The following is a 22,890-nucleotide window of genomic DNA, read 5'->3' on the forward strand; positions in this document are numbered from 1 at the left end:
AGAGTATCCTGAATTATTCAGGTGGCCCCAAAGTAATCACAAGGATCCTTAAAGGTAGAAAGGGGCAGCAGAAGAGTCAATGTCAGAGTAATGTAATGTGACACTCAACTGGCCACCACTGGCTTTGAAGGTAGAAGAGGCCACAAGCCAAGGAATCTGCGCAGCTTCTAGAAGCTGGAAAAGGCAACAAAATAGATTCTCCCCAAGCCTCCAGAAAAGAACACAGCCCTGAGGATATGTTTGATTTCAGCCCAGTGAGATCCATTTCAGACTTCTGATCTCCAGGACTGCAGGGTAAGTTTGTGTTATATCACCAAGTTTGTTATTCATAGAAAATGAATATATACCTTTTTTCCTTCCTAGTCCCAAAACTGAGATGACCTGTCACATTCTAATGCCACCAAAAGCCCTCTTCACATCTGACTACTCACTTTCTAAAGTGTTTCTGAACTAAGCTAATAATAACAATTAAAGAACTCATCTCTACCATATACTCTTAGATCCAAATTTTTCGAAACCGTACAAAATCCTTCTAGATTTAATTATGAAGTGTAGCCCAACTCAAAATCTCAAAATCCATAAAGTAATTTAAATGCACTTTCTTCACAGAAACACAACTTGAGCCTTCACACAAAGCCTTTTCCCTACTGCCTTTATATGTGGCTCTAACAAATTTTCATCTCAGCAAATCGGAAGCAAAAAACTTTGAGATGATGCCTTGAAGCAACCTATTTGGGCTGTTCCTACCCTAAGCAAATCCTTAGAGTTAACAAGTAATTAACCCCGCTCACCAGCACAAAAGAGATTGTGGTCCAAAGTCTGGCTAGTAGTATAAGTATTACTTGCCCAGAGCATTCATTCTCCTCAAATGATTCTATTACAGTAAACTATTTCCCAAAAAAGGGGGGGATATATCTAGTGCAGATAAAATCATATTATCCCTCAGAATCTAACTCTCAATTTGGAGAAAATATTGATGAAAAAAGAAAAATAAACAACACTACAAAGATGCAATCAACAAAAACTAGACAGTGAGAAACTAAAAAATAAATGGCCTGGGTTTTCTTTCAGAACCCACATACACAAAATAAAAGTAAAAGAGCAACAGATAGAAGGAGGAAATGGAGAGCAGATCAATGAATTAAAAGAAAACACAGGCTGCGTGCAGTGGCTCATGTCTGGGAAGGGTGGATAGGGAAATGGCTGGTTATACAGGTAAAATGAGACTGGCCATGAGCTGACTGTTGAAACTGAGTAACAGACACTAAGGAGTCAGTATACTATTCTACTTTTATACATGCTTCAAATTTTACATAAATTTCTTTCTCAAAAGTCCATTTGATAGGAAAAAATCCTCTGAATAAATAGAAACAAAAAGGGTAATTTGGAATATCCAGAGTTCAGAATTTAATCACAATGTTTTTTCAATCCAAAAACATGTGATTCCTAAAACATACCTTTAAAAACTAGTAACCTCTATTTGAAAAAAAAAATCACTATTTGAGAATTCAATAAATTCCCAAAAGGCCACTGTAAAACAGTTCCTTGATAACTGAAATAACATCACTTTGATCAATGTCCAATGTATATATTTGTGTTAAAAACATATAATAAACATTAATCTATTTATAATATATAATTTCTACTAATTAAATTTATGTTAACATATGTATGAAACTTTAAGTTGGCTGACTACTGAAGGAATTACAGACCTAAGTGATAATCCAGATTTTTTATGTCCTGGGTGTTGGAAGACACTTCCTCTCTATGAATTCTGATAAGTAGTATAGCCATGCATAGATTAAATTGGCTAGAAAACATTAAGATCCCCTGAGAACAAAAGGGATTCAGTATCTGTTCCCAGCCTTTCCTCCATTCATGCCAGACTGAAGAATAAGTAGGAAAGCCGCAGAATGATGAAACAAATCATGTGCTGTTCCAATCAGACAGATAGCAGCTTTAGGACACTGATGCTCTAGCTCTAAGAATGCATATGTGTTCACACATCCAAGTAGGCACAGGTGCTCGAGTATGTTTAAAGGGGAAGAAATGGAGATAACTGAATCAACATCTTCACTAAACAGGCAACTGGCAGCTGCTGAGTGCAGGGCAATGTGCGGAGCACTGAGTGTACAAAGATGAACAAGGCATGCTCTCTGCATTTAAAAGCTCACTCTCTAAAACACACACACACAAAAAAGGAAGAACACATGGGAGCATGAAATTATTGGCACAAAAGATGACAGACCACTCTGAAGATGATAAGCCAATCTAAATCTACGAAACGGTTTTTCTTTAGTTATACATGCCAAGGGGCCAGCCTGGGAAAGATGTCTCCACAACAAATATAAAAATTAGCTGGGCATAGCAGTGCATGCCGTAGTCCCAGCTACCTGGAAGGCAGAGGCTGCAGTAAGCCAAGTTCAAGGCACCACTTCAGCTTAAGTGATAGAGTAAGACTTTCTCAAAACAAACAAAATCCCCAAGGGGTATCAACCCCAATTCAGACTCCATTACTTTATTATTTAATAAGACGCACAATGTTGACTAGAACTAATCTACAAGTGATTAAGAAAGTAAAAGTAAAAGCAGGCTTATGGTGATGACTGGCCAAATAAACATGCTCCATCATGATCACAGTGTTCAGAACAGCTTCCAGGGCAACACTGGCCAGAAGTGAGGAGAAATAAAGTTCCACTGGTAAAACCATGTAACTTTAAAAAATGTCAGTCGATGGGAAAGAGAAGAGTCTGAAAGTCAGCACAATATACCCAATATATGTTTGCTGAGGGGCTGTGAACTGAATGTCCACATTTCTTATTAGGAGGCACAAAGTGAAGAGGGTACAAAGACACCCATCTTCTCACTGCTTGTCCTCACTGTACGTTTCAGCAGTAAGATATGACGAGATAAGGTGGGGAGAAGGGAAGGGTCATGGCAATGGAGGCAGGGAAAGTTGGAGTCACACTGATTAAAATGGACAAGACAATGCTAAGCCAAGAATTTGCTATTTTTAAAGAAATATTGAGAAGAAAATTTCATGCTTGTGACAATTATAAGAGGTGAATGAAGAGGGAGAGATACTATCTCCTTTGGTGGATATTTTAAAAACACCAATTCCTCTTAATTTACAAATTGAATGCAATTTCACATAAAATCCTGTAAGAATTTTTCATGGAACTGAACACACTGATTTAATGAAACTAGAAAAACACAGAATTCCCATGGGAAAACAAAAGTTCTAAGAAGAGCCAACTCAGTTCATGCTGATCAATCTTTCACTTATGAGCTGGGCTTTGTGCATCTTGACCTGTAAACATTTTCCCGCCCTGCCATCATTAAGACAATCTCGCTCGAATTTGACCATATTAAAAGTTAAAACTTCCATTCATAAAATGAAGACCGGGCCTGTAATCCCAGCACTTTGGGAAGCCCAGGTGGGCGGATCACCTGAGCTCAAGAGTTTGAGACCACCCTGGGCAACAAGGTGAAACCCCGTCTCTACTAAAATACAAAAAATTATCTGGGCCTGGTGGCGTGCACCTGTAGTCCCAGCTACTCGGGAGACTGAGGCACCAGAATCGCTTGAGCCTGGGAGGCAGAGGTTGCAGTGAGCCAAGATCGCTCCACTGCACTGCAGCTTGGGCTACAGAGTAAGACTCCATCTCAAAAAAAAGAAAAAAAATGAAGAGAAGTTATTTACAACACATAGAACTAACAAAGTATTAGTAGTATCAGTAGGCAGAATTTATAAAGATATCCAAAAGAAAAGTAGAAAAATGATAAGCAACAGCAAATCGCAAAAAAAGAAATCCAAAAGCCAATAATGCAAATTAAAACAACACAGATTTACACCAATCACCCTCTAGAATGTTCAGGGACCTAGCCACCCTTATAAACTACTGGAGAGATTGCAAATTGAATCAATCATTTTGGAGCAACTTGACAATATCAAATAAACGCACACAACCAACTACCCCACAAACTCTGCTCTAAGGAAACTATAGAGAAATTCTCGCATGGGTATATTCATCTTTTGGCAAAAAAAAAAAAAAAGTTTAGTGTGAAACTTGTTTTGTTTTTTACTTTTATTTTAGGTTTAGGGGTATATGTGCAGGGTTTTTATATGGGTAAATTGTGTGTCGCAGGGGTGTGCTGTACAGATTATTTTTTCACCCAGGTAACAAGCCTAGTACTCGATGGGTAGTTTTTTGATCCTCACAGCACTATTTATAATGCTGAAAAATTAGAAATATTTCAAATGTTTAAAAGGGATGGACAAATAACCAAACAAAGTGTTCAGGAAAACATATACAATGTGAAGGGAACAAATACAAAAATATATATTGGAAGGTCACACACCAAAATTATGACAGCTGCTTCTAGAGGGGAGAAAGTGAGACAAAAGAATGGAAGTAAGGAATATTGTTTGTATTACTGTCTCTGATATTTACATATGTTTGTGTAGTATACACACACACATACATGTACATCTTAGGTCAAAGAAAGACACATTTAATATTTGTTAATTGCACGCAGTAGGTACGTAGGTTTACAGATGCTCCTTGACTTATGATCAGGTAACCAATAAACCTATTGTAAATGGAAAATACTGTAAGTGAAAAATGGGTGTTTTATACATGTGATGGGATGTCAAAACACACAACACAATATCCAAAAAATGCTGGCAACACAATATATAGAGTATTGTTTGCTTGCCTCATGATCTGATCACATTACCCTCGTGGTTGCATGGCAGACTGGGAGCTTTAGTTCACTGCGATACCCAGCATCACGAGAGTATCCTACACATACTGCTAACCCAGGAAAAGATCAAAATGCTAAGTACAGTTTCTACTGAATGTGTATTGCTTCTGCACCACCATAAAGTGGAAAAGTCTTAAGTTAAAAAAATTGCAAGTTGGGGACCATCTGTATATTATATTATTCTCTGTACTTCTCCTTCTCTCTCCCTTTTTTTTTTTTTTAACTTAAAAAGAAGAACATCAAGATACAATATCCCAAATTATGCACATAAATTTCTCTAGTTAATGAAGTCTAGGGGAAAAAAAAAACAGTGAATTGGCTTTAACACATTGCATCAACCCACAAGTCTAGAGAAATACTGAAAAGGAAATTATCATATAATGTGCCTTGTGATATTTTGAGGTTGTGTATACATTAATGATTATATCTTAAGTATTCTGGGACTGGGACTTACTACTAAAATAGTTATTAGATTTTTTAAGAAATTTAGTCTATAGAAGCTAACACTGTAGCAAATAATTTATATCATTAATGTCACTTGCTTTTGCATTCAATTCCTCCACCTAGAATATTTACATGCAATGGTAACCATTAGATCCTTAAATATACAGAATATTTATTTGACTTTTAAGTGCTTAATTTCAAAATAACATTTTGAAGCAAATATTTTCAAATTATCCTATGAAGACACAGTAAAATGGAATTTTTATAATACAAATTAAATCCTCTACACTAAAGCACATGACATGGGAATTAGCAAAACTTTACTTCCCCTCAACAAAAACAAGAGAGAAAGAGAAAGAAAAAGATTATCTTTCCCAATAATCTTTGTCTTAGTCCATTTTCATGCTGCTGATAAAGACATACCCGAGACTGGGCAATTTACAAAAGAAAGAGTTTTATTGGACTTATAGCTCCACATGGCTGGGGAGGCCTCATGATCATGGTGGAAGGCGAGGAGGAGCAAGTCACATCTTATGTGGACGGCAGCAGGCAAAGAGAGCTTGTGCAGAGAAACTCCCATTTTTTTAAAACCATCAGATCTCATGAGCCCCACTCACTATCACGAGAAGAGCATGGGAAAGACCCGCCCCCACGATTCAATCATCTCCCACCAGGTCCCTCCCACAACACATGGAAATTATGGGAGCTACAAGGTGAGATTTGGGTGGGGACACAGAGCCAAGTCATATTAATCTTCAACCTCAAATTTTATAGAAAATAGCAGGAAAATGATGGGTCTAGAATCAGGAGTATCAAGTTCAACTAACCTTTGCTCAAAAGAAACTATATAATCTTGAGACACTCCTTTCATGCCATTAAAATTTACTAAACTGCGTATAACCAATGAGGAATATGCTAAGCCACTGACGAAACCTCTTAGTAAACTACTTCTAATTTTTTGGAAATCAATGTTGAGCATAAGTCTTAACTCTCACTTTTGTCCAGTACCACATATGGTGTGCCGGTTAGGGGGCCTGCATTCCTTCTGTACCTTCCTTTGCTCAAACAGCCAGCGATATGCATTCATATAGAGGAATAAATCTGAGCAGAGTCCACCACAAGTAAAATAACCAGTAAGCACTGACCACTACTGCACAAGACCTCTTCAGAAACCTTTCAGTTAGGTACAAAAGCAGCCTAAAAGACACATTAACTGCACGGAGGAAGAGGTCAAAGGCGGCTGCACAACGCAGCACCAGTAAAAGGTTCATCCATTAAACAATTTCCCAGACAGATAAAGGGGTTAGGTAAAGAGCCTTCTAAGACAAGGGCATTCTAAACCAACATGATGTACAAGAACACAGAGATGAGTTCGTAAATGCTGTGTTCAAAGTACTATAAGAACTGCAATGAGTGCTTCTAGCCTCTAAAGGACAAGTGGGAAATAACAGGGCAGAAGGTTCCAATAGGTCCTTAACAGTACAAATATTCTGTCTCGCTAACTTCCTAGGCAAGAAGTTAATCATGCTCTACTTTCTATCACATAACAGTCATTTAAATCATACCTCCATTACTACACTTGGAGCCATTTGGGTGCAGACACTGTGTCTAATTCATTGTTGTATCCTTTAGAGCATTTACTACGGTTGTTTCAAAAGACACATCTCTCTGGGCATTAAGTGCCAAGAACTATGGTGCCACAAAGATAAATAAGACATAGTCCTTGTCCTTGTCTTAACTTCTCTAGGCTTCAGTTCTCCCACCTGAGAAATGAAGAGGTTGAACCAAATGATGGATGAACTCTTTTCCAGCTCTAAAATTCTAAGAGTCAAAAACTCAAAGCAGGAACACAGGTATCGGACAACAAAAATAAACTGTGACTGATGGAGTGAAAAAACCTGAGGAGGAGTGAATTAAAGGAGCAAGATTAAAGGTAGAGGCCAGAAAAGAACAGGGGGCGGTATCACAGACGTGACCAGGGCAATACGAGAAAAGGCAAGTACAGGCAAAATGCAAGCCCCTAAGCAGCCGACTATACATGATACTGACAAACTGTGAAAGTTAGTGGATGCAGACATACAGTTAGATCAAGGAGTAAGTTCTGGTGTTTGATAGCATAGTAGGGTGACTATAGTTAATAATAATTTATCATATATTTCAAAATAGCTAGAAGAGATTTGAAATGTTGCCAACACAAAGAAATGGCAAATGTTTAGGTGATAGAGATCCTAATAATACCCTGATCTGATCATTACACATTGTATACATATATTAAGATACTATGGTATCTTATGTAGCAATTTAAATTTTTTTAATTAACAAAAAAAGTTACACTAAAAATTGGTTCAAGAAGAATTATAAATGGCTTATTAAGAAGGCGCTTCAATCTAATAAATGTTGGAAAAATCTGCCATCTAGTGGCTTAAAACTCCTTAAAACCAAGGAAGGAATCTGTCCAATGACCAGTGACCAATAAAGAAAAAGAAAGAAAGAAAATACTCCCCATATCCCAAAATTTAAAACTGCCTTAACCGCATTTGGCAAAGTAAGGGCTCAAAAAACGTCACCTATTAATTCACAGCTAGAAGACATAACTCTTGGGAAAACTGAAAGGTTCTCAATATTAATTCATTGTAGTATATCCTAAACATTCTTTACTACAAAAATCCTGCTAGCTCAATATTTTAAACTCTGCTTATCCTTATTTATTACGGTATTTATAAGAAGAAAGCACATATAATCATGACACTTTATATTAGCAGTTCTCAGATATAAGCCTCAGAATCACCTAAAAGGCTTGTTAAAATAGATTACTGGGCCACCACTCTGCAGCATCTGAATCAGGAAGTCTAGCATAGACTCCAATAATTTGCATTTCTCTATTTTTTTTTTTTTTTTTAAATTTTTGAGACTGGGTCTCACTCTGTCACCCAAGCTGGAGTGCAGTGGTGGCACAATCACAGCTCACTACAGTGTACCTCCCAGGTTCAAGTGATCTTCGCACCCTCAGCCTTCCAAGTAGTTGGGAATACAGGCACGTGTGTGCCTGGCTAATTTTTTTCTTTTTTTAATCTTTTGTAGAAACAAGGATCTCCCTATGTAGCCCAGGCTGGTCTCAAACTCCTAGGTGCAAGTGACCTTCCTGCCTTGGCCTCCAAAAGTGCTGAGATTACAGGCATGAGCCACTGTAACTAGCCAAGAATTTGCATTTCTAACCATTTCCCAGGTCAGGGGCCACACTTTGAGAACCACTGCTTTACTTTATGTTGGAATCTGTGATCTGATCTCTAGAAGATACACTTTACTATAGGTCAAATTATGATGCATCAGACTATTTAGTCAACATGTGCTTAAGAATAATCACAGAAAACTGATTATATTGAATGATTAATTATTAAAGATAAAATTTGGGCATTTTTCCCGGACTTCTTAGTTCATTAATGAAATCATTACCTGGCAATTTGATGACTGGGCATCATATTTAAAACTGAGTGTTACTCAGTTATAAATTTTTTTTTTTTTTTTTTTTTTTTGACACAGAGTCTCGCTCTGTCGCCCAGGCTGGAGTGCAGTGGCCCGATCTCAGCTCACTGCAAGCTCCGCCTCCCGGGTTCACGCCATTCTCCTGCCTCAGCCTCCCGAGTAGCTGGGACTACAGACACCCGCCACCTCACCTGGCTAGTTTTTTGTATTTTTTAGTAGAGATGGGGTTTCACCGTGTTAGCCAGGATGGTCTCGATCTCCTGACCTCGTGATCCGCCCATCTCGGCCTCCCAAAGAGCTGGGATTACAGGCTTGAGCCACCGCGCCCGGCCCAATTATAAATTTTTTAAAATACAATTTAGAGTTTAGAATCAAGAAGTATGGAAAGGCCAGGCACAGTGACTTAAATATGTAATTCCAGCAGTTTGGGAGGCCCAGGCAGGAAGCTCACTTAAAGTCAGGAGTTAGAGACCAACTTGAGCAACATGGCAAGACCCCATTGCCTCAAAAATTTAAAAATTAGCTGGGTGTTGTGACACATACCTATAGTCCCAGTTACTCAGAAGGCTGAGGAGGGAGGATCACTTGAGTCCAGGAGGTAGAAGCTGCAGCAAGCCGAGATCACATATACCACTGCACTCAAATATGAAGGACAGGGCGAGACCCTGTCTCAAAAAAAAGAACTACAAAAAAATCTACGAAGTTCAACACTCCTTACTTTCTACCTCCCAAAAACAGAACTAGACCCGCACTCAGACAGATTGTTGGATGACATAAAACAGGGGCCAGAAAACATTTTGTCGAGGGCCATATGGTCTCTCACAACTACTAGTTTATGTCAGAGCATGAAAAAAAACCAGACAATATGTAAAACAAAAAAAAAGTGTGGCTATGTTCCTATAAATCTTTCTTTATAAACACTGAAATTTGAATTTCATATAATTTTCATGTATGATAAAATATTCTTTTGAGGTTTTTTTCCAACAATTTAAAAAATATAAAATCTATGCTTAGAGACAGGCCACATTTGGCCCACAGGCCAAAGTTTGCCAGAGAAAAGCTTACTGGGCATAGGAATCAAAGACATGAATTTACCACTGAACAGTCATGCCATCTTAGGAAAGTTTCTTAAGCTCTAGGAGCTTAGGTTTCTCTACATACACAAGAGCAGTTATGAAACCATCTCATATTGTGATGAGTAGGATTCAGCATATATAAGTATCTGGTCATCAGTAAAGGCTCTATAAAGTTAATTTCATCTATTATAACCTTCAATTGAAGTCAATTCAATGTCAATTCAGAAAGTGTCTAAAACTTGCAAGGTGCTAAGCTAGCAGTGTAGGAAATACTGTGTGATGAAATCAAGTATTCCCTGCCCTCATGGAGTTTACAATCTTATGGCATTACTATATCATTAACTGACCGCAATCTTAACACTACCTTCTTCGACCCAGCTGGCGGAGGTGATCCCATCTTACAGAAACATCTATTCTGATTCTTTGGTCACCCTGAAGAGGCATGACCAAAGAATCACTTGTGAAATTATAGTGAGACTGTAATTTCACCAAAGAAAAGTTTGAAAAAACCCTTCCATTCATACAGTTGCTCCACCTAGCTCTTACATTTTAATTCTTCCAAAGTTAGGCTTTCATTTATTTGCTGAGAAATATTTATTGAGCACCAAGTATATGCCAAGCCCTAGTCTAAAAACTGAAAATAGAGCCGTAAATAACACAGATGAAGTTTCTGCTTTCATGGAAATTACATTCTAGTGTATTAGTATTGCTTTCTCTCTTTATATGCTTTGACAAAGTCAAGTATATTTAACAATTTAACCAAAATCTACTGACAAGTACTCCATGCAAAGCACCGTGCTGCTGAGACTAATGATACAGTTCTAAGACAGGGTTTTTGACTTTAAAAACAACAATGACATTTTGAGAAATACAGAAATTTACACATGCCTAGAGTTGTCTAGACCAGGGGCCAGCAAACTCCAGTCCCTCAAATCAAATTCAGCCCACCATCGATTTTTGTAAATAAAGCTTTATGGAACACAGCCACACTGTGAATTCTATATGTTGTCATGTCTGCTTTCACACTACAAGAGGAGAGTTAAGCAGTTATAACAGAGACCATATGGCCCACACAGTCTAAAATATTTACAATCTGCCCCTTTACAGGAAGTGTGCTGACCGCTGGCACGGAGCAAAGAAAACATGAGAGGGTGTAATAGGAAGCTAGACAGACAAAAGGCTAAGCTACAAAAGGCCTTTAATACTAATCTAAGAAGTGATATCTCTATCCCAAGGGATAAAGAAAATCAGAGAAGGATTTCTAAGTAGAGAAGTAAATGATCAGAGTTGTATTTTAAGACCTGTAATTCTTTCTAACAACAGAAATGAAAAGAAATTAGAGGAAGAGGAAACAACTTGATAAGTAAATTGGGTCAGAAGTAATGAGGGTCTGAATTATAAGGATGGCACTAGAAATGGGGAGGAGGAGGTATACTAAAGAAGCAGAACCAATAAGGCTTGAAGATCATAAGAACGAGTTGAGAATTATCTAACATAAATCTCAAATTCTGGCCTGGTGGAAATATTATACATCAAGATATAGGAATACATGAGAAGAAGCAGGTTTGAAGGAGGAAAATTATGAACACAGAATATAATAAGTACAAGGTACTTGTGAGCTATCCAGGAAAAGATGTTCAGTAAGCAAGTGAATAAGCAGCTTTGTGGCCTAGGGGTACCTTCTGGGATACAGACTTAGAAGGTATTACGTATGCATTTAAGTAGTTAAAAACCACTAGGTCTGAATAAGGTTGCCTATAAAAATGTATAGAATAGGTAAGGGAAAACATATGGCCAAAAGATTCCATTAAAATACTATGAGAATTGATAACCAAGTTTAATGTAGGAGCAACACACAGCTGACCCCTGAATACCACAGGGCTACGAGTGCCAGCCCCCAAGCAGGCAAAATCCATGTATAACTTTTGACTGCTCCAAAATTTAACTACTAATAGGCTAATGTTGACCCAAGCCTTACTGATAACGAAAACAGTCTATTAACACATATTTTATAGGTATTGCATACTGTATTCTTACAGTAAAGTAAGCTAAAGAAATGAAAATGTTATTAAGAAAAAATCCTAAGATTAAATACATTTACAGTACTGTACTGTATTTATCAATGCTGTATGTTTACATAGTCTGTTTATAAGATCAATCATCTGTCTGAAAGGGTGCGCACCACAGCTGTAGATTCAACCTGTGGCGCATATCGAGCGATTCAACTTTTTCTTGTCATGTCGTGACTTCTCCCTGCTTCCTGGGAGCGCTTCCAGCATCACTAGTGGGACTTCGTATGGGTCCCATGGCATTATTCAAGGTTTACAGTACTGCACTAAACACTATGAAAAATACATGAGAACCTCGAGAGATTACTTTTTACTGTGATATGCAATTTCCTGGAGACTAACTGCTCACTTGGAGATGATTAGCATCATGCAACATTTTAAATGGGTACTTGCAACACAAGCTCACTGCAACAGCAACAGGTGGCTACAAAATTATTACCATAGTACAGTATTACCACAGCTACTTTATGCAGTTATTATTTAACACTACATCTTTATGATTGTTTACATTTCTCTTGACTGTGAATGTCGCCATACACGGTCTGTAAGTTTTGATAAATGTTATTTTTTTATAATAGATTTGTGTATATTACATGGTAATAAAATAGAATTATATCTGCATATATTTTATGCATTCATGACATATCTAATTTTTTCTCAATATTTTTGATACTTCCAAGGTATGTGGTTCATCTGCAAGTTTCTTCGTGTTGTTGCCAATCTTCAAAAAAACATTTCAAATATATTTATTGAAAAAATCTGTGTGTAAGTGGACCCATGCAGTAGAACCCTGTGTCGTTCAAGGATCAGCTGTACAGGCAGCATTCCGCATCCATGGGTTCTGCCTACGGGGATTCAACCAACCACAGATGAAAAATATTCAGAAAAAAAAGGGATGGTTGTATCTGTACTGAACATGTATAGACTTTTTTTCTTGTCATTCTCTAAACAATACAGTATGACAACTATTTATAGAGCATTTACATTGGATGAGATATTATACATAGTCTAGAGACGACGTGAAATACACAGGAGGATGTGCATAGATTATACGCAAATGCTACGCCATTTCACATCAGGGACTTGAGCATTTGTGGATTTTGGTATCCAGGAGGGGACCTCGAACCCAGTCTCCACAGATACCAAGGAATGACTGTGCAAAAATAAACTGTATTTCTATAGGCCAGGTGCAGTGGCTCATGCCTGTAATCCCAACACTTTGGGAGGCCAAGATAGGCGAATCACCAGAGGTTAGGAGTTCGAGACCACCTTGGCCTACATGGTGAAACCCTGTCTCTATTAAACATACAAAAATTAGCTGGGTGTGGTGGTAGACGCCTGTAATCCCAGCGACTCAAGAAGCTGAGGCAGGAGAATCACTTGAACCTGGGAGACAAAGGTTGCAGTGAGCCGAGATCACGCCACTACACTCTAGCCTGGGGAACAGGGCGAGATTCTGTCTCCAAATAAATAAATAAATAAATAAACTGTATTTCTATCTACTAGTAGTGAACAGTGAAAAAAAGTTAACTAGGGTAGGAAATATATCTCAAACTTCGGACGCTAGCCTACCTCTTTCAAATGATTTTTTGGTATATTAAAGGTATCATTTACATCATCTTTTTATTTGTTCATTTATTTAAAGTTAGCACATAAAAGCTAAACAACTGTGCTTTATCATAACCACTACTCTCTGTGACACCACAGATTTTTTACACAAATTAGAAACATTTGTGCATGTAAAATGTAAAGCCATCATGTTGCCGTATTTGGGAGATACACGGTGAATGGAAAAAGATAAAATAATACCTGAAACGGAGTGACTTCCTGACTGCCAAGATGATGGCAGTGGTTCCTAACTGTGATATGGGGTGCAAGATGCCCCACACAGGTTTTGCAAAGGTAGATATTCTTGAGTAAATGTGATGATATAGATAGTGTGCACTTATTACATGTCCTGGTTCAAACTGGGGTAGGAGTAGGGGGAGAGCTGGCAGCATCATATAAGCATCATATATATGCTTTTGTAAAATATATGTATGCAAATACTATCTAGCTATGAATACAATACATATAAAGAACAAATACATGTGTCAATTAGAAGATTCTTGGCAAAAGGAATTTAAGTATAAAGTTCTACTGGTAAGGCTCTCCTTACGGTAGACATGGAAAATATAGGTACTTCAGCTAAATGTCAATACTATAACACTACTTTTGCTGTCTGTGCTTACTAAACCAACTTCTGATTACAATTGGGATTCCCACATAGGTCTATCAAGACAAGTTTCCTGGTCCATTTTATAGTTTTCAAAATAAAGTATTATATTGGCTCACTGATGCTTTTTTCTTTACATAAATCTTTTGAGCTACGTTAGCCCCTAAGTGTGATATCCTCTCTGCACATTAACAAATTCAGTTTTCTGGGTCTTTGAAGTTTTCTGGATTAGAGTAACCTCGCTAAAAAGAAAACTGTTTCTCTCTGAGCATGAAATCTTGATGGCATGAACTTGTGTTTTACTCATGTTTGTCACCCCTACCTGCAACAAGTGCCTTAGTGGTCTGACTGGCATGTTGTAGGCTTCCAAGGAAGTCAGAACAAACACACATGCATACACATGCTCACCCCATGCAGACAGACAAGATGGATATCCAGTTCTGCTACTTCTACACCTATGTCAACCATCAATCTTAGCTCCTTATGGGCCCAGACCTGGCCTCACAGTACTTCTTCGCCCAGTTTTTTAGGCAGCTACAACCAATGGAAGGGAGAGAGCAACTAAAATGAAATTTATTGCTATCCCTCATTAGGGCAACTTCAAAGCAAGGAACATATCCTAGTCATTATCCCATTCATCCTATTAAATCTCCCAGAGCTTATAGCACAAGGATTTTTAACTGGAGGGGAGGACACCTGATCAAGTCTTTGAGGGTAGGACCTAGGTATGCAATTTTTTTTTATTTTCAATAGGTAATTCTGCTGTCCACACCTTGTTAAGAGTCATTGGCCTGGCACAGAATGTCAATAAAAGTACTAATGAATAAATTAACTTAGAGTTCTTGGACGTTCTTGTCTGTTTCCTTCCCTCAACCCACAGCTGATGCTAAAGAACATAAGCTGAAGATTTAATTCCCTCTCAATCCTTAGGGTGGATTTAAGCAACTCCACTGCAAAAACACAATATATTCAGCATCTACCTATATGGTTTATTCCACATCTACTTTTTATCCAGATTTAAATGACTGTCCAGGTTCTGAAACCAAATTCCCAATTTCCATCCCAATACCAGCAATTTAATTTTTGAAGTCTTACTCAAACTTGTTCTCCCAGGAAAAGTAAGTTTTGTCTGTGAAGCCTGCTGTTGCCTGCCAGGTATCCCTGACAATGAATCTTTCCACAATGCCTGCTGTTAAACTCTCCACCACAATTTTCCTCTGTCAAATGCTACACAGTAGTCTACAATGACCCTCCTTGGTGCTTGAAGAACTGTGGTCTGTGCCCAGTACAGTGCCAGAAAAGTATGGTAAAGAAAGAGTAAATGACTTGCTTTGGGATTACAGAGTTAGAAAGCAGGACAACCAAGAACAGAATTCAGGGCTCCTGTCTCCTATTCCAGTACACATTCTATTACATTAAAAAATATTTTTAAAATTTTCTGTAGATATAAAACCAACTGTAGTAGTGGTTGCATAACTCTATACATTTAGTAAAAATCAATCAATTATATACTGAAAATCAGTGTCAAAGGGTCATCAAGGAATGCGAACATGAGTGGCTTTTCAAAAAGCACAGCTTCTCCCAAGAAAGTAGGTATATTCTCTGCCTTTTGACTTTGTTGAGATGTAAATTAGAGTCTAGAAGTAGCTACCTTCAAACACTAATTACCTTTTTGTAGCTATCAAGGAAATGTTGGAAATACAAAGCCACATCAGATGTTGCTTATAAAAATTTTCAACAAAATTGAAAACAAAAATAGGAACAAAATCACAAAAATAAAAAAGTTGTATACTACTGAAAGCAGTAAGTGCCACTTAAAAATCTATACATAAAGTGTTCTATTTGAACCTAACTCATTAAGTGTTATTTGGGACTGTATGATTCCCAGATAGGGTGTAAACTCCTACAGGGCAGGTACTACATTTGAATCTCCACCAGCAAGCATAGTACCCACCGTGAACAAAAAGCTTAATGCCATCTCGTCTAACAATGCAGAGATCAGAGAATCTTCTCAGCCAGAATTAGGCTGTAATCTCTGCTAAAACCAACAGAGCAAAGAGAACATTAAGAATACAAAAAAGATGGCAGCGAGGTGTTGGGGTAGGTTGAAGAAAGGAAGCAAGACTGGAATGAGACAGTCTGAGTGTTTAAGGATAAAATACATTAGGCTGTGAGCTAGGATATGTAAGAAAGAAAATAGTCAAAATCAGCATATTCATAGAGCCTATCCCAAAGCTTCTCAACTAATTTTTGTTTCATATTACCAAATTTACCATCTCAGTTTCTCTTCTTCAACAATGCTCGCAACATTAGACAAAACGATGAATTTCATAAAACCCTGAGTTTGTATATTACCAATTTATCGAAATTCAACTCTGGCTGATTTTCTTCACATTTATAAAATCTTTATGGATGATAAACATCACAGGCCCACATTACTGGAATAACAGAAAATAAATAAAAATGTGATAAATAGGCCAGGTGCAGTGGCTCACACCTGTAATCCCAGCACTTTGGGAGGTTGAGGCGGGTGGATCACAAGGTCAGGAGATCGAGACCACGGTGAAACCCCGTCTCTACTAAAAATACAAAAAAAAAAAAATTAGCCGGGCGCGGTGGCAGGCGCCTGTAGTCCCAGCTACTCGGGAGGCTGAGGCAGGAGAATGGTGTGAACAGGGGAGGCGGAGCTTGCAGTGAGCCGAGATCGCGCCACTGCACTCCAGCCTGGGCGACAGAGCAAGACTCCATCTCAAAAAAAAAAAAAAAAAAAAAAGTGATAAATATTTCAGCTTCTTTCGTTTAAAAAAAAAAAAAGACCACATAATGGAAAATACAAACAAGCTAGCAAAATTTTCGTCATATACAACAGGCCACTTACACATGATCCTTGCTTTACAACAATCTTCATTCAGAAACAATAATGCAGTCATCCATCTCCAAACTGACTGCCACCAAGAGGTGTATATGATTGTACAACCAACAAAAGGCCCTCTTTCTTTGGTTTGATAATATATCAAACTTCCCAGACATTCTTATTTAAATGGAGACTATCCCTCAAAAATACCCTAAATTGCTTAGACCCTGAGTCAAAAAGTAAACGTCTTAAAAGTAATAAGTATAATCTGACTTTAAGGAACTTTATCCCATAATAACTATTCAGTATGATCATTTCAATCCTACAGTCCCACTTACCTTCCTGAAATAATGCCAGGAAAAAAGAAATCAAATATTGACTCTTGTAACAACTGAAGAGAGTGGAGTAGTTAATATGAAATAAACAATCAAACAAAAACAGTCCAGCATTAAGATATAAAATACCCTTCTTTTAAAAGGGACGAGAGAAAAAAAAAAACACAGAAATGTGGGGTATGAAGAAGAACACAAAATGGAAAAGGAGAAAAAAGGAAAAGTCAAAAGAAAGAAACATAAATTTTCTTCTCTACTCAAAAAATAAAAGTTATTTATTCAAGGTGCCCTCAGAGCCAGAGCTCATATACTATTCATTGTGACTTTTACAAAGGTGTATACCACATATTCCTTGCTTTCAAGTATCTGATAGTCTAATTGGAGATATGAGATATGTGTCCAACTATTTGAACTACCATAACAAAATACCTGAGAGACGGAGTAATTTATGAAGAATAGAAACCTATATTCTCACAGTTCTGAAGACTGGGAAGTTCACAAGGTGTGGTGAGGTTGGTTGTCTGGTGGGAGCTGCTCTCCACTTCCAAAACGGCACCTTGTTTCTGCATCTGCCAGAGGGGAGGAACACTGTGTCCTCACATGGCAGAAAGTGGGAAGACAATGCGTGGAGCCTCTTCTATGAGGGCCTTAAACACACTCATGAGGGAGGAGTCCTAACGGCCTCATCATGTCTTAAAGGCCTCACCTCTTAGCGCCATCGCACTGGCCATTAAGTTTCAACACATGGATTTTGGAGGGCAGATGTTCACACTATAGAAGGATATATTCATCAAAATAGAAAACAATTAACAATAAAATATGGTGTATTTAAATAGTGCCCAAACTGTGGTACAAACACAGAATAGCAGTTATATATAAGATAACGAGTAGGTCCTTGTCACGTGTGGCGTGAACTAGTACCTGATCATCTACGAGTCACCCAGCCTCTAGTATCTCCCTATGGAATCAACATTCCTCAAACCACAGATGATTGTATTTCTTCAGCTCAAAAATTTGAGTCCCCTAAAGAATAAGCTGCCTCTTACCACTCCCAATTAACAGGCCTCAACCTGCCCTTCCCATGTCCTATCTCCTACCACCACTATCACCTCCCTTGTCCTCAGACACACGCTCTACAGTGTCAGCCAAGCTACACCACTTACAATTTCCCAAAACTACACCATGACTTCTTTTCCCTTGCCACTATTAACATTGTCACTTTGCCTAGAGTGTCCATCATATCTGAATTGTATCCATTCACCAAAGCAAGTCCAAGTGTTACCTGCGATGCTTCCCTGCTCCTTCAAGCAAGTAGTAGCTCCTTTATTTGGACCCCCACCTCACCGTATCTGCATCCCTTTAAGGCGCTTATTTATAAATAATATGAATATATTTATATTTATATAATAAACATATAATATATATTTTAATATATGTGAAATACATTTTTATATATTATATATGTTTAGATACGTAAATGTATATATATACACACACACAGAGCATTCAGAGAAAGAAATGTATTCTAGACATTAGTAAAAAATATATGCATACACTGGCTGGGCGTGATGGCTCACACCTGTAATCCCAACACTTTGGGAGTCTGAGGCAGGAGGATGACCTGAGGTCAGGAGTTCGAGACCAGCCTGGCCAACATTGTGAAACCCAGTCTCTACAAAAATACAAAAATTAGCCAGACCTGATGTCAAGTGCCTGTAATCCCAGCTACTCAGGAGGCTAAGGCAGAAGAATCACTTGAACCAGGGAGGCAGAGGTTGCAGTGAGCTGAGATCACACTATTGCACTTCAGCCTGGGCAACAGAGTGAGACTCCATCTCAAAAAAAATAAATAAATAAAATTAAAAAAAAATATATATATATATATATATGAATACACACATATATTATTTCCTAAGAATATGAGATCTTAGGTCAGAATTGCTCTCCATCTTCATATCTCCCCCAACCCCTAACATGGTGCATTCCACAAGGCAAGCCACAATAAAGACGGTCATGGAAAGCAGGCCAGATAAAGATAGAATGAACTTTCCACCTCATCAATCATCCTAATACCAACAACTTCTGTAACTGAACACACACGCTTTTTAAGAAACATATTCAAAAAGTATATATATGTGCTGAGAAAGTGAGGTATTAATAACTACACTTTAAAACAACAAAATTAGCAGGGCATGGTGGCTCATGCCCGTAATCTCAGCACTTTGGGAGACTGAGGCGGGTAGATTGCTTGAGCTCAGGAGTGCAAGATCAGCCTGAGCAACATGGCAAAACCCTATCTCTCCAAAATCAACAGCCAGGTGTGGTGGCGTTCGCCTGTGGTCCCAGCTACTCGAGAGGCTGAAGTGGGAGGATCGTGTGAGCCCAGGAGGTTGAGGCTGCAGTAAGCCAAAATCATGCACTGGACTCCATCCAGCATGGATGACAGGGTGAGACCCTCTCTCAAATAAATAAATAAAATAAAACCAAAAAATCAACTTGAACTAAACCCAAAAGACTTTAAAGGAGGAAACCCTGCTTAAACGATAAAATGTGATCCCAAAGTAAATGTTAACATAAACAAGAGGTCACCCTCAACAGAAATCAAACTAGCAATCAGAGTGTCATGGGTACTGTATACGCACTGTCAAGGCTTGGCAAAATTCACAATAAAGAACTGAGCATGTCACAGCAAAACAAATTCTATCCCATTTCTAATAGCAAGATTTAAATTCAAGACAATGTGAAGCTAGGCACAGAAAATATAAGATCTAACATATTAAATATTGAAAGGCCAGTCTTTATATAAGAATTTGACAAAAATAAAATCAAAATGGCATGATTTTATTATTGTAATATGTTTATTTTATAATCAAAAATGTTTTGTTGTAATAAATTGTGTCATTATTTACAGCATATAGGATTACATTCAATACTATAAAATGTAAAGACCTCTAACTTCACATACAAACATTCAACCATATCCAAAATAAAACAGAAGTCTATTATCATTTCAGATTACCTACTGTTAATATTTTAAAATTATTTTTAAATTTTTAATATTAAATATTTAATTTTTAAATTAAATTAATATTTTTAAATTTTTTAATTTTTTTAGTTAGCCAGATTTTTGAAACTGATCATCAAATTTCTTAAGGATAAACAACTAACTCTTAAACAGAGCCACACAAATCAAAAGGAGTAAGTTAAAAGTATTATATTTATTTAATACTAAATAATAACTTTACCTATCATTTCCTGAAAACCTACCATGTGCTGAATATTTAATCCTCAAAACATCCTGGGGCTCACAAAATATTCATTTCAACTCCCTTTTGTCTTTTTTTAAGAAAGATTTTTTAAAAAACTAAAGAGAACTTCTATAAGTGAAAAATATAACAATAAAATCTAAAATCATAACTAATTTAAAAAAGAGATGCAGCACAAAAGAATTTGTAATATAGGAAACATATCGGCAAAAATTAACCAGAATATAGATTTTTCCAAAATAAAATCATATGTATCAGTAATTTACTACATTTATAAAAGATCTCAAAAAGTGTTTCAAACTACTTTCTTCAGTAAGTACATGTATTTATACAGAAAAAATTAAAATAATATTTTACTTCTCTCTTTTCCACAAAAACAAAGTGGGGGGGAAAGGAGAGAGGGAAAAAATTAAAGGTCATTCTAGGAGACCCTACATCTAGATAACAGAAATCCCAGAGAATTAAAAAAAAAAAAAAAAAAAAAAAAAAAAGAGGAGGAAATAATCAAAGAAATAATTCAAAGAATTTTCTCAAAAGTGAGATTTTTGACTATCCAAAGTGAAGGGCCAGCACTGTGGATATTAGTAAACCTATGCCAAGTCATAACATGGTTAAATTTCAGAACACTGGGGGAAAAAAAGAAAATCTTACATTCCAGAGAGAAAGAAGACAAAAAGCAGAGAAAGAAACAAACATGGGTTTTATACTACAATGACATTCTCAAGAGCAACACTACTAGAAGCTAGAAGAAAATAGAAAAATACCTTCAAAATTTTATAGAAAAAGTATTTCCATCCTACAATTCTATTCAGTCAAATGATCAATTAAGTGCATGAAGATAAAATGAAGCCATTTTCAGATATGCAGGGCTTCAAAACAATGTATTTCCCATGTACCATTTCTCAGGAAGTTACAGGAGGTTGTGACCCACCAAAACAGTTAAATAAACCAAGAAAGAAAAAAAAAAAAAATCTAAGGAACAGGTCATGCAACCAGAGAGAAATAGGGAAGCAATCTTCTGCATAACAGTGAAGTGAAATTCCAAGACAATAGCTATGTGGCAGGTGTTAAATCAAAACTGGAGCAGATCAGAAAGTTCTGAGATCTCCATCCCTGGCCATACTACACTGAATGCACCTGATCTTGCATGATCTCAGAAGAAAGTTGTGAGACCTCTTCAAGATGATCAAACAGCACACCTAAAAGGAGGTTTATACTATGGAGGTGAGTTTAGGGGAAAGTCTGTGATAAGTATATTTCAAAACATGGCAAATTATAAAGAATTATTAACTACAAGGAGAATAAACAAGTAAGAAGTTACCAGGTGGGTCTTCCTATAGCATACAAAGCCCTACATGATTCAGCACTCACCACGTTCTCTTTGACCTCACCTTATTACTCTGGATCACAATCTGCTTCAGCCTAACTAGCTTCACTGCTGTTCCTAAAAATGCCAAGCACACTTCCAACTCAGGGCTTTTGCTCTGGCTATTCCTGCTGCATAGAATACTCTTCTCCCAGATACCTAAAAACTACTAATACCCTTACCTACTGCAGGTCTTTGCACAAATGTCACTTCCTCAGTGAGGGTAATGTGGCCACCATATTTCAAACTAGAACTTGCACCCTACTCTCCCAGCCTTCCACTCTCCATCTCTGATTATTTTTTCCCATAATACTTAGCTCCTTGCATACTTTATATTCATTGTTTGTTGTCTGTCATTCCCTCAAAAAGTTCCAGGAGGAAGATATACCCTAAGCACCTGGAACAGTATGTGGCACAGAGTAGGAAATCAATATATGCTTGTCGAATGAAAAAATGAATAAATAAAAATGGAAAATCATTGAAATCATGAAATACTATACAAGCTTCTTGTCTTACCTATAAGTATCATCTACATAATAGTTTATTCTATCTGAATAAATATAGTTTATTCTATCTGAATCTATGCCAACATTTCTATGTCCACCTAATATTCCACTAAATATGAGAACAAATGGTTACTTACCTGTGACCAGGGTGGTAAATAGCTGTGTTGATTCCATGAGGATAATGACTACTGAAGCTGAAACAGTGACTTTCTTGGTAGCTCTGATTTGTTCCAACACTAAATTTAAGAAGGTAAGAAAGAAGTAAATACCATTAAACCACAATGAATATCACTAAATACCCAATAAAGTGTTTAGAATTTAAAAGACAGACAATACCAAATATTGCTGAGGATATAAAACAACCAGAACTCTGATACGTTATGAGAAGGTAATTGATAAAATCATGTGGTAAAAAGTGTAGTTTTTTATAAAAATAAACTACATCTCCCCTATGACCCAGCAATCCCACGTGAAGATAATGACCCAAGAGAAATGAAAATGTATATCCACAA

General features: G+C 37.2%; 1 protein-coding gene across 2 annotated transcripts in view; it reads right to left on the minus strand.

Annotated features, from left to right (window-relative positions):
* Positions 1–22,890, minus strand: part of NBAS (NBAS subunit of NRZ tethering complex) — a 414,675-nt gene that overhangs the window by 335,117 nt on the left and 56,668 nt on the right. For both annotated transcript variants that reach the window (XM_038006212.2, XM_038006211.2), the window contains exon 9: positions 22,516–22,614. In XM_038006212.2, the coding sequence (XP_037862140.2) occupies positions 22,516–22,614 (99 nt within the window). The remainder of the gene's footprint in view (positions 1–22,515; positions 22,615–22,890) is intronic.

The sequence above is a fragment of the Chlorocebus sabaeus genome, chromosome 14 (genome assembly GCF_047675955.1).
Source record: "Chlorocebus sabaeus isolate Y175 chromosome 14, mChlSab1.0.hap1, whole genome shotgun sequence".
NCBI classification, from domain to species: domain Eukaryota; kingdom Metazoa; phylum Chordata; class Mammalia; order Primates; family Cercopithecidae; genus Chlorocebus; species Chlorocebus sabaeus.